The sequence below is a fragment of the Solea senegalensis genome, linkage group LG2, assembly GCF_019176455.1.
Source record: "Solea senegalensis isolate Sse05_10M linkage group LG2, IFAPA_SoseM_1, whole genome shotgun sequence".
NCBI lineage: Eukaryota > Metazoa > Chordata > Actinopteri > Pleuronectiformes > Soleidae > Solea > Solea senegalensis.
The window spans coordinates 26,540,543-26,559,005 of NC_058022.1; the positions used below are offsets into that span (position 1 = coordinate 26,540,543).

Here is an 18,463-nt window from a genome sequence, read left to right on the forward strand (position 1 = left end):
GCGTCTCGATGCTTCCTGCTCATTGTTTTTACCTCAACCAAGCTGCATCAGTAAGTTACACTTTTAATCACAGGCATTTCCTTGCAAATCACATTTGCTGTGTATTCTATAGTATGCTTCATTTTAAGTGTACTTAAAAAGAATGATGTTAATTTACATTTACAAGGGAAATGTAGTGTTCAGTTGGGAGCCGGATGCAAGTGACTTTAAGTCAGGATATCTCAGACTCCACTGCTTTTATTTCTGTTATCTATTTAATGGCTTTCGCAATAGGTCCCACAGCTTTTAGTATTAACTTTAGTGATATTAAATACTTAACTTGGACAATATAAAGACTAAAAACAGCCACATACAGAGTGGAAAGAAATGTGTTTAAACTTTTCTTTATGACCAGTCCAAAATGCATTTCATATCCAATAATTTGAAAGTGTAGCTTTAAAAAGAAACCGTTCGTTCTTTTGAATACAAATACAATTTTCATTTGCCTTTTATTTTATTTATTAACCACCAACTATTCAAATGATGTTAAAAGCTCAAATATTGGGGACTTTAACAAGTGTACTTTAACATATACTGGACAGGTATCAAAGTTTATAGAAAAAAAACATTGATTTAATGACAGGACACAGAGGTTTGGGGTGAGCAGATTACAAGCATTGGGAATTTTGGCTCCTGATTGGATAATGGAAAGGTTTTTCCAAGATTTACTCTCAGAGCGTTTTACTTTGTTTACAATTAGAGAGGATTACTAAAGGATTTCTCTGACAGCAGCTTCATTTACGATGTACAACTGAAACATCTGGACCACTCTCCTATTCTTTTCTCTGTGTCATGCAAAAGAACCTGTATAATACGACTAAAAATGCATTATTGTAAGAAGAGGGAACCACATAATCAAGACGTAAAACAGAGAAATATGTAATCATAAGACGAACAATGTACATTTTTACACTAACTAGTATTTGGGATGCTTGGCATCAACGACATCATTTTAAATCCCAAATACGATGACATGAGCTAATATTCCGATGTAAAGAAGTGTGCAGTGTCTTCACAGTATTCAGACTTTAATATCAAATTGATAAAGTTGTCATTTGTCCATCAATCTATCCTCAACAGCCCAAACTTACAAAATGAAAACGGAATTGTTTCTGGGCCTTCACAAATTGGAGTGACTGGATATAGTTCAGAAAGAAACACACCTGTGTATATAAGGTCCAACAATTCACTCTGAATGTCAAAACAAAAACCAAGATATAAAGTCTAAGAAACTCCCTGCAGACATTCACAATAAAGCTGTGGTGAGGCACGGTTCAGGGGGAGGCTATCAATCCTTTTCTAAAGCTTTGAGTGATCCCTGCAGCACAGTGGCAAAATTCAGTAAGTGGGCAAGAAGGCCCATGGCCAGTGAGGTGACAAGAAAGAACCCAACTTCGGTTGATATAGAACACCATAGGAACACGATAGAAATCCCTTTGACAATGCCTTCCCCGCAGTATAGACATGGGAGCAGCAGCATCCTGCTATCTGAAATCTCAGATAGAATTTCAGACATCGTAATGTATCGCTATATGATTGTATTATAATAGAAATATTTTAACAGAACCGTTGTATCGTGGACCACGTATGGCATATCGCATCCTGAGGTACCCTGTGATTGCCCCCCCTAATCTACAACTCATGTGTCTGTCACATAAAATAGCTGATATTCTCTATGGATTTTGGCGCAAGGAGAGTTTGAGTGTGAGATTAAGTTGTGTAGGTGAACATTTTTTCCTTGTTAAGTTGCTGAAATCACCTGAAATGCATTGTTTTCTTGTCTCTACACTGAAAGCCATGTTTTCACCGCAATCAGGTATCTGTATCTCAAGCTGTTTTTTGTTTTCTATGTGTCAATACCTCATTCAAAAAACCTAAACTAGCCCTTTAAGTGTGCATAAATTGTATTGGTCTGAATACTTTCTGAAGGGCACTGTCTTCATATGGGATGTGATAAACACAACAAGAATAAAACCATAATATGAGCTTGTAATAACCAGATCAACAATGTGCACATGTAAACATCGTCATTGACATCATATCATACATAACCAGCCAATGGAAACAAAGAAGACAGAGCCAGTACATACACAACAAGCCAACCAGTGAGTTTGCGAGACAAAAACAAACAAGAAGCGGTTCTCACATGCTTTCATTTGGTGAGATACTGTCATTCAGATAAGAGCCATTACGATTCTCCATTTCTGCTAACCTGCAGAGGGGGAAGAAACAGAGCAGTCAGTCGCAAAACGATGTGACGATCTGAGCAATCAGCAGATTCGAGAGGGAGAATCCACCTTCATTCAGAATTCAGAGATTTTTACCGCCGTGACTGGGGTTGTTAACTAGAAGCTCAGTGTCGTGTGTCAAAGCTTAACTTGGAGGAAAAATTTCAATGAATCAGCTGTGGGTTTCAGATTTCCTTTTAAGGCTTACATAACTTGACAATTTCCACCTCTGTGGAAGCTGGTTTTCCCAGAGCGAGTGGCAGAAGATGTCGCTATAATTCTAAAGGGAGGAAATTGAGTCCCGGTGTCTCAATTACAGCGGTTGTGTGAAAAGGAGAGCAAAATAATGGTGCAGCACATAATGGTGTTATTATTTTAGCCCAGAATGATGAAAGGGTAAAGCTTCTGGGTTTTTTTTCAAGCGTGGTTGCCGGATGTACGGAAACACTAGTCTATGACATCTTAAAAATACGTTTGTGGATTTATCTCGCTGTTAGACAGACTTTTCTGACTGGAAACCCTCGGAAAGTCCAAAGATCAGATCTGTGTTTTTAGCTTGTGGGGGACACGAGCTGCTGGTTTACTGCTGCCTCACTTGGCAAGTTTGTGTCACCTTTCAAACCGAATGGCACCTTTCAAACTCAGAAGTGACACGTTTAAACTTACTAACAGTGGCAGCAGTGGAACAACAACACCTGTGTGCCAGGATATAAAAATTGTTGAGTTTCTCTCTGGACTTTGGTATGATTCATGTGCGTTTTACAAAAAACAGTAACACTGGCAAAAGGCTCTCTCACAGTGATGTAAGCGCCTACAGCACCTTCACCATGTCAGGACGTCATAGAATGACTCTACTCGTGTGGGTGTGGACAAATATGGGTTTGCTAAAATGGACCTGTGGCGGATGCTGATGGACAACATTGTGTGCATTATCTTTGAAATGTGTATGTGGTCAGAAAACATTCAGAGTTTAGAAATGTTTTGTCTCAATCATTACTCTAAACCTCTGAATTCCATACAGACTGGCCTATATGTACTGTACTGTATGTCGTCAAGGCCATTACTCACACGAGTGATAGGAAATCAATGGAATATAATCCAATATCCATTTCGTTGCTCCAGCAATATTTAAAAGCCATTTGTTTTTGTCAAGTTTCACTCATTAATGAACACAACTCCATAATGTAACATAATAATAAAAAGTCTAATTTAGTTCATGTATCTACAGGGAGCACAAAGCTACAACTATGTTTGAATAATACATGAAAGATCCCAAGTTGGGGAAAAAAACACCAATGAGACATTTTGACATTTTGATTTGTGCCATTATCAGCACTTATTTTAACCAAGCTGACTGTTATTCAGCGCTACCGCTCTTTATGCTAAGCTAATGTCTGGCTTTTACTGTATCCTGCTGCATATTTATGAGGCATCAGTCTTTCCGTCCAACTCTTGGCAGGGAATTTAATGAGTGCAGTTCGAAGCTATTCCCTTATGGAAGGTGGACGTAATAACGGAGCGCTCACCATGTGCTACATACTGATTGAACGACGCCTATAATGTTAACCTTTTAGAGTCAATTCACATAAAAATAATACTTTACCTCTTGAGGAGTTTGGCTATTCATACATTCTAGTTTTAACTGTGCAGCTCTGACATATTAAATGAGCTGTCCTTGTTTTAGTGTTGTAGTAAAGACCACACTAACAAGACCAAGACCATGTCCATACAGTGGATTAGTCCTGGTCTTGAGTTCTAGTCTTGGTCTTGACTACAACACTACGTTGTCTACTATCAAGTGACCCATTTTCAAGAGTTTTTCTTCTACTAGACACTTTCTGCAAAGATTCCAGACATTTTATCTACTGTAACGTATCTGTATTCATCGATATTTAACTTGACGTGCATACAAATTCAAGCACTTCTGTTGCATTTTAAAAGTTCATTCCTTATTCTTACATGTCCTCATATTTTTTATTATGTTATTTTGTATTCTAATATTACATCGAGTGATTTTTGTAGTATTGCCTTATATTTTCCGTCTTTATCCTATTCTATTCTTGTATATTTTATGTATTTTATCTGCTATATTTTATAATACATGCATTTCACCCTGGTGCTGTAACTCTAGTTTTAAAATCGGTCGTAGAAATGCTGTTCTGTCTGTTTATCTGTCTATTTCAGTCTTTTGTTTATCACCACTGCGCTGAATTGGAGTCTGATGCAGGTGTTTTCAAACCTGGGGAGTTCTGTTCATGCCTCCATGCTTCAGTGGTTCATTAAGGTATTTAAAAAATAGGTTATGTAATATGGATGAACCGATGCTGCTGTTAAAGGAACGACGCGCAGGCCTCCTGGCAGTGCTGGAGATCTATCGCGATAAAACACGTGTGAGTAAAAAGCCAAAGATTTAAATTGCCCTGTCTTTTTCTCCACTAGATCAGTTTCCTGCTGGTTTAAGTGCCTTCATGAAAAGTAAAAGAGATTTGGAGGTTTTATCAGCTCTCTGTGCTTGGCTGTGAGCATCGAAGCAGATGGACTGTGACAGACTGGCATCTGCCCAGCCTCCTAAAGCTGCTGCATGCTACAGAAACAAGAGATAACCTCACAGCCTGGGAGCCATCAGCCTACTCAAAGCTTAATTATGTTACTTCTTCACGCTACCACCTTCCCTTTAATCTGCTGGATGGTATCTGAGATCCAGCCGATCGAGACGCGAAAGCGGCTGAGAGCCACCAAGGGCCAGAGGGTCGGGGAGTGTGACTCAGCATGTGTGTCCATCAGCATGTGTGGGTTGGTTTATTCATATGTGTGTGTGTGTGTGTGTTAGCCCCGAGGCAACGCTGAGTAGTGTCAGCCACTCTCTGGCAAGGATCAAACACTCGGCTTGTGGCTCAAACCCCACACTGGCTCCACTGAGAGATGCCAACAGTGCTGAGACTGACTGATTCAATGACTGATTGATTGCCTACTTGATGAACTCATCGAGTTATTGATTTGACTGCTTCTTGTCCCTCAGCAGTGGGTTTGTGGGCGCAGTTAGAATCACTGGAACGCTCATATTTTGGTGAATAAGCTCCGACTCCCTCCCACAGTAATATCAATAATGTGTCTCTCCTCTGATTGTCCGGTGCTGATGTGGTGGTGCACTTGATGTTCTGAATACATTTGCATGTGCATACACTGTACTGCAGAATGCTTATTCACCAAAAAGTCAACACACCACTTAATTACATCAACAGGCTCAGTTTGTAATCTATGCAAAGGGATATCTTGACATTTTAGCTCAGCATTTGCAACATTCTTCATCTTCATTACCAGCTACTGAAAAAAATCACTCCAGCAGCATACTCAGCATTCAAACCAACAGTGCTGCTGTGGTACAGTATATTAGCTGAGAGGTCTTTTTTAAACGGTGTGTTTAAAGGTCCAATATGCAACATTCTGCAGGTGAGTTGTTGGCAAACAAACACTAAGCATGTAAATATTAGGGACGACTAGGTAGCTGATTCCGACATGAGTCATTTTACAGCTTTTGAACTACAAAGCTGTTAACAACACATTTTGTGCTGATGAATTTAATATCTACAGCCATTTCAAGCAATTTCAAAGACAAAACTGGGAAACAAATATTGTGCTGCCATAAAGAAGATACAAACAGCCCACAACATGACTCAGCTAAAATGCTTTTGTGTTTTTTTAATTGTTTTTTTTACAGTCTGTGCCTCGTGGACCATGTGAGACAGCTGAATTTGAACAGATTTCACATTATCTCTAAACCGATGCAGTGATTTTGACCAGTATCAGAGTGATACTGATATTAAGTATCGTATCAGGTCATCTCTGGTAAGTATACTGTAAAGGAGTGCGTTGTAATCGTGGCTGTTGTTTTGGTTCGGTTTGAGCACCTGTCAGAAACGCTAGATCCAGTATTCAAATATGCTGTTCACAAGATGAGCACTTTTGAACACTGACATGTTACATTTGTGGGCTTTTACCTACGTTTTCTGAAAGCACTAGGTTCAGGATGTCCTGTACGCGACTCTCCTTGTCATATTCACAAGGTCATAAGATCTACTTGAATAGTTGCGACGTGAACACGGGTAAGTAGTAAAAAAAATAAAGCACAGAGGCAGAGAGTATTTTTGAAGCATCACTGAAGGCGACTCTCTGAAGCTCTTTTTTGGATAAAAATGAGAGAGATAAGACCAGGGTGAATTTTGGTCTAGTATTTCTGAAATTGAAGAGTTCTATGAGATGCTAAACTACTCCAGCATGACTAAGAGCCAGCCCTGGACTCTTGAGTAACTTGATGCATACATTATGGTTGCAGATTGGACCTTTGATGAAGCACAGAAACTTACACATTACCAAATGCCTTGTGATAAAAAAAGTTTTTGTCAAGGTATCCCATTCCCTATCTTTACATTATCAACAATCGTGCATAAGCTTCCTTCAAAGCATTGACACATACAGTCATCCGTCATTGTTTTTGTCGTTTTGTGTAACTTTTTGCACATCATGCACTATCCAATATTATAATCCTACCTTTATATTCCCTAACATGCCAAAAAGACAAGCAAAAACAAAGACACTTTGGACTGACTGTATATGGCATTATGCATGAATCATCAGTGTTAGCATTTAAGAAGATTATTCAGCCTAATTCACTAACACGAACACTCCCAGTTGCAAACAGGAGCAGGAAGCGCTATTATCCATCTGTCATTGATTTCAACATCAAACTGTGATGAATTTAAGACCCCGGTGGGTGGAGGAGCTTTCACCAGTACATAATCAGCTCATAAACACCTCTGATAATCTCCAACAGCTTCAAAGGGATATTTCAGGTTTTTTGAAGTGTGGTTGTATGGGGTGCTGACACGTAGTCTGCACCGACTGCGAGAACCAGTCACACAGTCGGCGCTGCGTATGTGTCAGTACCTCATACAACCCCATTTCAAGATCTCTGTCTTTAAAAGCGCTTTAATAATCAACTTTTACTAATTTTTTCAGTGCAGTGATCACAAAACTGTTGACTGAAAGTTCCCCAGAACTTTGTCAGCACAAAACTGGGGCAACTGTTCCCCTGTGATTTACCAGCAGCAAAAACACAGTTGGGGAGAAGACAGTCAACTGACTATAGGGAGTGTGTTTTAGTATTTTTCCCCAAAGTCATTATTCCAAATCACATCAGTCACAGTGTTTGTGGTGTATGGGAGGGCTCTCTGGAGGAGCCATTATCTGTGGCACTCGCAGGGCTGAGGACGGCAGCAGGGAACGTAACAAGCAGAGCGCAGGTTACATCCCTGCATCCTGTTGGCAACACTGTGAGGAGCCGCTGCTAAATACAGAGAGTGTGTTACCGGTTGGCGTAGTGCTCAATCCGTGTGTGTGTGTCATCATGAGAGAGCTGCGGGGACGATCCGGGCCTGTGAGAGATAGAGAAGCAGACAAAAAAAAGGAGAGGTAGAGCTCATGAGTGCTACCAGGAGGGACTCATTATTCCCAGTGCACGCACACACACACACACACACACACACACAGAACTCCACAGGAGTGCCGTGAAGGGAGCGACAGTACAAGGCACAGATGTGTGACCGAGTGGAATGCTTTGTAAATAAGCTCTTCGATTGTACCCTGCTCTCTCAACATGGAATACATTTGCCTTCACTTCAAAAGTGGCTTCAGATCTAAGATCTCACACCCCGTATGCTGAGGGCAAGGTGACTTAAAGTCAGGTGCTTTAATAGGATGTTTCCTTTTTACAAGGGCATCTTGACACTTAGAGGTTTTATCTGGTCAAATATCAGTGTGTTTTTACCTGAAGATAAAAAGCTGATGAATAAGTAACCCCTGGATATTAAAAAGATCCAGGTCAGAGACTTAAACTGCTGCATCTTGACTGATGCGAAAGCTACACCCACTCCAGTCTGTATTAGAATACAATGGAACTATTTAAATACAGTTCATAATAATGTAGTAAGCTATGGTGATGTAGGCAAGTTTAAATGACATGTTTCATGAGTGGCGGTGTGGTGACATGAGGCAAAAAACTGTGAGATGTAAAGTCACCGCAAACACAAACGGCTAATTAGATGGATGGAGGTGAGCATGTGTGTGCATGTGTGTGCATGTGTGTGTGGGGGTACAAACGTTTGTCTATAAATTTGTTAATACAATGATAAGAAACTCATGTATCTTCGCATGTGTCCACCGGAAAATGAATGAACAGGTATTGTGTGTGTGTGTGTGTGTGAGCCAAGTACTCACGCATGGTCTACGGGCCAGAAGTTGATCAGAGTGACAGGACTGCAAGACAAAAAAACGTGAGATGATGACACAGGAAGTGGAAGGACACTGCACAGCAAAGCATGGTGGGAGTTGTAGTATGGAGTATGAGAGAACACGTACAAGCATGGGCACACTCTCTCACATACTTACAGAACAAATAACAAACAGTTGTTGTTGACGAGGCATGTATTACTGATCCGACAAAACATGTGATGTACACAGGCGTTACTGATCCACTGCTGCCTCCATCACTAAGTTCAAATTTGTGTTTACAACCCTTAGATGAACTTCAGTGATGCAAGGCAGCAGTAGACCAGCTGCTCCTCTGTGAGCTAAAAATAGTCATTTTCTCTCTATTTTTATTTACAAAAAGTCCTGTTTTTTGACTAGCAACCTTCATGTCTCAGGCTGGTTAGTGCTGACTAAGTGTCAGTACCCCCATACAACCAAGTATCACTTTTAAGAAATTCCTTTTTTAATCCCAAATATCATTATTGGCAGCAGATTTACAAAAATGAGACCAGCTCCTCTACATTTAGTTTTGTCTACTTCCTAAATCTATGGCTTATACTGTGAAGTCAACAAACATGAGAACACGCACAACACTGCGTCAACATGTAGACTTATATATCTATATATTTCTGTTGCATATGTGTGTTTTATCCTGTGTCTACAGGTTTAAATTAAGCATGAATTTAAAGGCTTGTTTTGAATATCTGTTGCAATAAAACCTGTTTACTTTGATTGTGTGTGTGTGTGTGTGTGTGTACGCGGGCATGAGAGAGACTCACGTTTCCATGTTGTCTCCCTCCAGGATTGTCTGGACCGGCAGGTAGCCCATGCGTGGGTGTTTCGCAAAGTAACGCTTGGTCCTGAACTTGTTCTTCAGTACCTTGGCAAAATCCCTGACATCCTCCCCTGATGTCGTCTGTACAGAGACAAGTAAAATGCAATTCATTCAAAATAATGAATTAAACAAATGATCAAACACGATCTGTATGCATGGACAACTGTCATTAAAACACATGAATGATAAACAAATGGACACTTAGTGGCCAATTTATTAGGTTTGCCTGTCCAATCTTATCCAACATGGCAGCTCAATTCATTTAAACATGTAAACAAGGCAAAAACAACCTGCTGTAATTTAAAGTGAGCATCAGAATGTGAGGAAAGGTGATTTAAGTGACTTTGAACTTGGCAAGTTTGTTGTTGGTCTGAGTATTTCAGAAACTGATGACCTAATGGGATGTCCATGCACAGGGGGAAAATGCCTAGTTGATGCCAGAGGTCAGAGGAGAATGACCAGACTGGTTTGAAATGATAGAAACCAAGGTATACAGAAGAGAACACATGGAAGCTTGAAGCAGCAGAAGGCCACACCAGGTGCCACTTTATTAGGTGTCCTGTGTACCTAATTAAGTAGTCGGTGAGGGTATATATTATGTATATTGCTTAATGCAGTGACGCAGAGTGCAGTGCTGCTAAAACACTGTGTAATAATGTAATAAACATAATTTGTTTTTAATCTGATATGTCATTTTCTGTTTATGTCAGAATGTAACACATATATTAATCATGTTATTCTGTTTCTGTTATTGTAATTACCAAATATCTTGTTTTTAATTTGTGCATGAACAAACACATTCAAGACAGCTGAATACAGGAAGTGACACACAAGACCCATTTCTCAGCTCATCAAAGTAAAAAAAAAAAAATAGAATTGCTGATAATTGGATTACTCTATAAACACAGCTCAAAACCAGACATAGATAAAGAGAAATATTTTGACAGTTTCCTTTACATGTTTCAGAGAAGAATATAGTAATATTCATACCGGAGTGCAGTACTCTACCATGGGGTACTGCATCTTGTGTCCCTTGGCAACACGACCCGAGAAGAAGCAGCTTTGGCAAATATCATAGTTGAAATGTTTCAGGCTCCGATATCTGGGGAGAGATAAAAAAAAAGACGATGGAAGTCAAAGAATAAAGCAGAGGGAGAGCAAAAGTGGGAGGGGGAAATGTAATAAAAGAAGAAAGCAGTAGAAAAAAAAAAGAGGGTGGAGAGGCAAAGAAGACAAAGGAGGAAATTTACAGCTTTGTTTTCTACAGAGCTGAAGCAGTTCAATTTCTCTCAGCCTAGTACCTAAATGAGAAATTTACTTTCTGGCTTTGAGACTCTATTCAAATTTATCACTGCTCTTGTCGTGAAGGGGCCAACCAACAAAAGAGGAGTCACGCCTCCTTTTACAGGTCCCAACCTTCCAGCCGACCAACTCCTGGGTCCCATCAGTATTTTAAGTGCTGTGGTAACAAACAAGACTGCGGTTCTGTCATCATAATCACATCATCAATCATTCATATGTACCAGTGTGCCATTTTACTGCCGTGCTACTGAATTAGATTAAGGCAATGAATACGTTTACAAGCGTCTTTGCAGATGGAGCTCCACTCTGGTGACAGAGAGCAATCTCATTCATCAAACGGGTGAAGTTAATGAGGTTCTGCTGGAATAATAATACAAAACAAAATGCTAGATGTGTAAGTTATGTACGAGCACGTGATGGGCATCACGACAGGGATATGTTTTCTTATTTGAAACCACATTTTTTTTCTTTTGTGTTTGCTTTTACACGTGGAAACGTTGTGTTCTGCAGATGGATCTCGATGATATTTTCAGCTGCTCTGTGAGCTTGTAGCAAACACAATGGCAAAATGTGTTAATTGCAGCCAAACATAAAGATATTTGGCCTTGAACTGAACTATTGGACAAGCACAAGTCAATGTTGAGATATTTCACACTATGCGGTGATGCGGGAAAACATTTACACATTTTATCCTTAGGAAATCAAAAGGATATGGACAACAATTTCACCGCAAATCATCCACTCGATGGATTTGTTTTTAAAAAGAGTGGGACATTTAATTAGCATTAAAGGAGCCATGCTGGTCTTGTTCAGTCCAGTTCATCATATCACTCTCAGTTTCTACATGTTCATGATGAAAGTTAGACATGGAGTTCTGCAGGGCTCTGTGCTTGGACCGACTGTATTCATGTCGTCTATGTGCCCTATAGACAATATTAGTTAAATATATAATACTAATACTAATGGCACATTAAGATGAACTATTTCGTGATGGTACAACTTCACCGACCTGAATCCTATGATGGGACACTCTTTGCAGATGTTACACTTGGCCTGGTGCTTGGCGGTCTCAGCAGCAGCCACACGGTGCAGGACTGGTAACCACACTATGGACTGGGGCTCCAGACGCATCCAGTCAAGAAACATGGCGGCCTCCAGCTCTGGTTTGTTGTTGGCCTGTGTAGACAATGTTACAGGAAGCATGGTGTAAATAAGTCAAATGAAATATGATTTGAACAGAATGGATGACTGTGAAGCTGAGAGATTACTGTAAAATGCAAGGAGAAAGCAGCTTACTGGCCTAGTGCCTTGTGTTGGTGACAGTTTCTAGAAATCACTGAATCCAGATATTTCATTTACACACTGTATGTACTGTATCCTCTAGACCTACATTCTACATTCTGCCCCATTTGGTTGAGATAAGGATGTCCTTGTTTCCATTTAAGTAACATCTTTGCAGAGAAAGAGATGATTTGTTTGATCCTGCTGTTCACTTACATCTCCTGCCACACACGCAAACTTTTTTCCTTTTTTGGCCTTTTTCATGCAGCTCAGCTCTTGGTGAGGGGAGTTTTTTGATGTACTGTATATATTATATTTGAGTACTGATGCATAGTGCTGACTGTGTTGTGCATGCTTACTAAGCAAATACCACAGTTTCCGGTCAGAAAAGGCAGACTAACAATGAGATAAAGCAGTTACAGTAGACATTAACAGGCATAGAATCACACTGAATGAAAACATTGAACTATCCCTTGAGTTATGCTGATTGGTACGGCTCTGGGAAAAGACAGCCTTCATGTGGGGGGGCCTTGAGGCAAAAGTGCAATTTGACATCTGTTCAAGTGCAGCATATGAAAATGTTGTGACGATGATTAGTGTGTACTGTCATTACTACGTTCTATGACTCCGTATGAGGTCAAACTGGATTGCTAACTCGAGAGTGAAACAGTTGAGTGTGTGTCTGTGTTTCACTCACAAACTGGAAGCAGCTGCGGACTGAGGGCTCGATGTTGGAGCCGCCGAACGAGGCGACCTCGCCGAGCTGCCGGGGGATTTGGATGGAGTCGTGTAGAAGGAGGCCAAGGCGACGCTGGTCACAGAACCCGGTGGCACTGGCAACCTGTCTGAACAAAACTGCGAAAGGGAGAGGTGTAAGTCTAATAAGTTAATAATTACAGAACAAGATTCAGGAGAAGACCTAAAATATTTTATTTTGTTGGTTAACTTTGCAGGTTTAGAAGAAAAATGTGGCAGCAGCATGATTTGTCTTGTTTGTTTTAAGTAGCTATTAGTCTGCCTTTGTGTTTTCAGTATAAACATCAAACACTGTGGACACTGCAGCGTAATAAGTAGATTTTTATTTGTAATTAATTATACAAGTTTTAAAATATATAACATTTGTATTAATTGAGCATTCAAATATCTAAAAATGTAAAAAGTAGTGTACTTGCATGACCCAAAACGTTTCCAACACTCGCTAATTCCATAGAAATCTGAATTTCCCCTTTTAATGATGTCATCTCCAGAACTGTCTCTGATATAACCTCTAAGGAAACCCCGTTATGAAACATCAAAGTGAGAAATGAAATATTCAGTGATACAAGTTAGCTAATGTGTTGTCTTTTTTTTTTCATTTTACTTTGTTTGTCACTAATGGATCTCGACGACTTGCAGTCATTTGCTGCGCATTCTGCTGCCAAAGCTCTCACCACGGAGAGCAAATGCACAGAGGAACCAAACAAGACAACTAAATTCCCATGATCTTTTATGATTGTGTTCCTCGACCCTTAGGGACAGAAATGACACACTGTGCAGTTAAATAATTGAAATATTACATCATTGTTACACTGTTCTGCTGTTTCCGAAAACCCAAGATGTCTGCAAATACTGTATGTTGATGACATAATAACAGCAAATAAAAAATATCTAATAAAGATTATTTCATAAATACATGGAAAGATAATTCACTTATAAAAAACTTATGGACTTACATCTGTACTTATCCTCCAGGTGAGCTTTGCAGAGTGAGATGATTCCAGTTTTGAATGACAGAGTCCGGATCTTTCCGGTGCGTCCACTACCACACAACAACACAACACGTTAGAATAGTTGTCACTACAATAATGGGAGGAATTTCTTTGTGTGTGTAGTACATGTGCCCGTACGTGTCGTAGACGTTTAGCAGCCAGTTGAGGCACATGTCGACGCACAGCGGGACATTGACGAGGTGGGAATGGCTCTGCTCCAGTCGCTGGTACAGGCTGGTCAGACAAGTGACCAGCTGGGAGATGTCCAGCAGCTGCTCGTTCTGCTTTAGACCGTGCTGGTCGAACACCTCGCACGCCACCGGCATGCTCAGCAGGTCCACTACAGACACAAAGACAGTGGAGGGCAACTGTGATTTCTTGGAAACACACACACACACACACTCATCTGAAATGACCAGACTGTCCTTCAGCAAGACTGGACACTTCTGAGTGTCCTCCGGCACAGAGCTGCTCAAGGAAAGAAGGGGACTTCCCTCAAGGGATGTATAGAGTATCACATTATTCATCTTCATCATTCATGAAGTCCATTAAAGGACAGAAAATGAGCAGAGAAGTGCTTCAACACTAAGGAAAGGCCCATCTCACTCCAAATGATTCTGGCAAAGCGGAAAAGAAGGGAAATGAATGCCTGAATCATAATTCATACGGCTAATCTACAGCGGAATAGATCATACTTCAATTGATGGGATGAAGGCTGCAATTCAGACATTAATAATAATTGCTTGTGTTGAATGCTGCTGCGCAGAAACAAGATGGAGATAAAGAACCAAAGGAAAGGAAAGGAGTAACGGTAAGACTATGGCTGCGCAGTATACCATTAAAGCATTGTCAAGTGGGGACAATGAGATCAAACACGTCATGCCTCATTCAAACATAACTGGCACAGTTTGTTCCATGATTAATACAGAAAATAAGCCAGTCTGATATAATATTCAACCCTGTTTAACTCCTCACACTTTCAAATTATATTTGTTTTTGATCAACAACGAGAGCAGCTTCCAAGGAAACCACCACAACTTGAAAATAAGCAAAGAACAGGCAAGAAATTAGTAATATATGTTAATTTCCTACTGTGAAAAATAAACTTACTGAGTGTAGTACCTTTTTGCCCCCTCGAAGTTGACACTCATTTTCTTCATTATTGTTCTACGCAGATGATACACTTTCCTTTACGATCACTCAAATCAATCTTGAATAATGCAGAATAGAACTATAGAGGTGCAGTAAAGCAGCAGCTTCCGTCTCATCACAAGGTAAAAAGTATGATTTTCTCTATGTATTCTGGTGCAGGAGAGTAAGTACTGCTTACTGTATTTCAGTACCTCACGCAATCACATTGAAAAAAAACCCTTAACAATCACCGTAAAGGGAAGACAGAGAAGAACTGAAGAGGACTGACTAAGAAAACTCCACTAAAAACAAATAAAAAAAGATTTTTCAACCACCACGCAGCCGTCATCAGGGTTAACCAGCAAACCTCTTTATTTTAAGAACTCGAACATTAATAGTGCTTCTGTGCTATATGGCTGCAGCCAGCTATACGCCCTCAAACATATCACACACACATAACAGCTCGTAGGCTCCCCCACTCTCTCCAGATCCACCCGCGAGAGACGAGAGCGATGAGTAAACACACATATGGACAGACACACGCGGTCTCTTAGAGGCGAGAGGCAAAGAGGATAGCAGAGAAGGAGAGGAAGTGAAAAGGAGACGATGGAGATGAAGGACGATATGGAAATGAAGAGAAAGAGGAGTCGGGAGGTGAAGGACAAAGAAGAACAAAGGAGGCGTGTAGGAGGGCTGGAACACAATGAGAGAGGCACTTATGATGGAGCGAGAGCTACACTTGAAACAAAGGACAAAAACCCTATATGACACATACAGCAGGGTTACATATACATCAATGAGTCACCAGGCACTTTATTAGGAACACCAGTACATCTGTTTTCAGGCAAACACTAAACCAGCCAATCATGTTGCAGCAAAGCACTGTTCAGTAAAATCCTGAGGTTATCAGTCAGAAGCTTCAGTTAATGATGATTGATTGTGATGTGATTGTTGGTGTCATATTGGCTTTTTACTCAAGAGTGGAACTAGAATCTAATAATAATAATAATGAAGTGCTAATAAAGTGCTGTAGACTGAGAAAACTTACAACAGAGAGCCTTCTGCAGGCGCCTGAGCTTCATGGCTGTCCGGTAGGCCGAGAATCGGACATTGTTCAGGTCGGCTACAGAGGGAAAGAGGAACGGAGAACAGATACAGTTAGAAATTGGGGATGTTAAGGACTATAGTTGAAAAATGAACTAATAAAAAATGTATACATTCACCAACAATGTCATTAGTTTTTTTTGTCATGTCATTTCTTGGATCAAATTTCAAATCAGAGCCTGTGCAGCTCCTGGAAAGCGTCACATCTTTTGAATATTGTACACGTCGCAACAGCCAGTCATTGGGGCGATTGACCATGACCAAGATTATGGGGCTGGTGAACACGACTAACGTCATGTTCTGACTTTACAAGAACAAGAATAGTCTAACTGAGTCAGTGAGCGTGTTATGAATCTTACACAGAGACTGGTAGAGCTCGGCCATCTTGGGATGGTCCCAGCATGTTGTCTGGGTCTGATGGCTGGAAGGAGACACAAGAGACAGGAAAGTTAGATGCTGTGATACAAAGAGGCTAAGGCTAAGCCTCCCTAAAAATGATAGAATGTATACTTTAAATTGCTAATTACAACTGCATGTGCAAGGCTGGACATGACAAACAAACTGTGTGGGTTGTTCCTGTAGTAAAATTATTTGTTTGAACAAAAGCTATAAATGCCATATTCATAAAGGTACTTATTCTAAGGAACTGAAATTCTGTGCAACATATGACTTGCATCCACACAACTTGTCACATCACAACACACTATCAGCCGCCGTTTCATCTGCATCACCTCGTTTGCCTTCCTTGCAGCTCTGTGCAAAGGCGACAGCCAGAGACATGTTTGAATAATCAGTGTGCAACTTCAGAACCCGGGTTGTGGGAGGTAAAGGAAAAATGCGCCCGCTCTGTGTGATTAATTTGGATGTCTGTTCCCACCTGGTGAAAACAGATCTGACACAAACGAGGATGTGATGCAAATAAACTGCAAACATTAACTTAGTTCCAACACAAATACATAATCAAAACTGTTATTTACAGTAAAATAATTGTACTACTTGAGCGCTTATTATATTAATTTGCTGTATGAATTTATGTAAACGTATTTAATGGGTTATTTTCTAATATGAAGTTCACATTTGCTTTACAACTAAAAAAATATCTGTTCAGGCAATGTTTTTAAGCTTAAAAGTGTCAGTATATTACATTTTAAAAATGAAAAATGTAGATGTTTAATTGGAAGATTATTAACAAATAAAATAATATAAAAAAATAATAATAATAATAACAATTGCACAATCTGACATTAATCCTGTTATTAGAACATTTCTTTCCTCCATCTTGTAATCTCAGAAAATAACAACCCACTGTGGCATAAATCTACATGAAGCTCCCACACAAACACACAAATTCCGTCCTCCCAGCCTCACAGAGACATGAGCAAGAGAAAAAGAGAGAAAGAGAGATGGACGCTGTGTCATCCTCCCCTCACACATTCTCTCCTCGTGACTGCTGCTTGCCACTCACAGGAGACTGGGTTGTGTCTACGTGTGTGTGCATTGAAGCAGAGTGAGTGCACAAGTGAAAGGGGAGTCTGTGTGTGATTTACTCCTTCAGAGCAGCAAATGAGGGATGTTTTTTCACATATAGCGGAATGAATTATGGTGACATTTAAGGTCTTAAAACGCACTAACATTTGAGCTCCTTTAAAATGTTGTTCTGCGTGTGTGTTTATACTGTACATATATATATGTATATATATATATATACATATATGCATATGTATATATATAATTTTTTTTCTGTATCGCGCATTTGTCCACGTGGGGGAACATTAATTAGCTGACTCGACTTCTTCGTGACCTCTGCACTCGGGGGAAATAAAGCACTTCTGAAGGCAATTTCCAAAGGACACAAAACAAAAGTGGCTGTGTGAGGAAGTAAAAGTTAAATACGAAACGTGAAACCTACAGGAAATGAGGGTTTATATGTTTTGATTCCAGTAATGGACTGATGATCTCCATTAAAAGAGGCACTGTAAGATGACATTTTTGAACCACACAAATACTCGACAGATGAATAGGTTATGGAAATAATTGCTAGTTGCAGCCCTACATTCCACTACATCCTTAGCACTCACTACTACCTGAACAGTCATCAAGAAACCATTAAAACTCAACTTAAATGGGTGAAAACTAACATTGCTACTGCAAAATAAAGAATAGATTATCCTGGTAATTAGTTTCACTTAGATATTGAGATATAAAATATTTATTGAACCAGCAATATACAGATAAGAAGATATTAAGTGATAATTCTGGCTGCATTAATAAAGGTAGGTGAAGCAGGGAACTGCCGGTGAGAAAACCTTTCTATTTTATGATCAGCTATGTACAGTAGAAAATGACAGCAGTTTTTATGCCACTAGCTTTGGTTTTGTTTATTAGAGGATGCCAAAATCTGTTAAAAACTTAAAAAAGTGCATCCATTTAAGCTAAAATAAATAAATGTCTCTTCCACTATAAAGATGATATCAATAGTTGGCAGATGG

General features: G+C 39.9%; 1 protein-coding gene across 6 annotated transcripts in view; it reads right to left on the reverse strand.

Moving 5' to 3' along the window:
* dmd (dystrophin) overlaps positions 1-18,463 on the reverse strand; it is a 236,270-nt gene that overhangs the window by 9,696 nt on the left and 208,111 nt on the right. For all 6 annotated transcript variants that reach the window (XM_044019373.1, XM_044019372.1, XM_044019375.1 and 3 more), the window contains 11 exons: positions 16,334-16,395; positions 15,919-15,993; positions 13,878-14,079; positions 13,704-13,789; positions 12,689-12,846; positions 11,720-11,886; positions 10,399-10,510; positions 9,353-9,489; positions 8,541-8,579; positions 7,634-7,699; positions 2,186-2,251 (listed from right to left, as the gene is read on the reverse strand). In XM_044019373.1, coding sequence (XP_043875308.1) covers positions 2,186-2,251; positions 7,634-7,699; positions 8,541-8,579; positions 9,353-9,489; positions 10,399-10,510; positions 11,720-11,886; positions 12,689-12,846; positions 13,704-13,789; positions 13,878-14,079; positions 15,919-15,993; positions 16,334-16,395 — 1,170 coding nt within the window. The remainder of the gene's footprint in view (positions 1-2,185; positions 2,252-7,633; positions 7,700-8,540; positions 8,580-9,352; positions 9,490-10,398; positions 10,511-11,719; positions 11,887-12,688; positions 12,847-13,703; positions 13,790-13,877; positions 14,080-15,918; positions 15,994-16,333; positions 16,396-18,463) is intronic.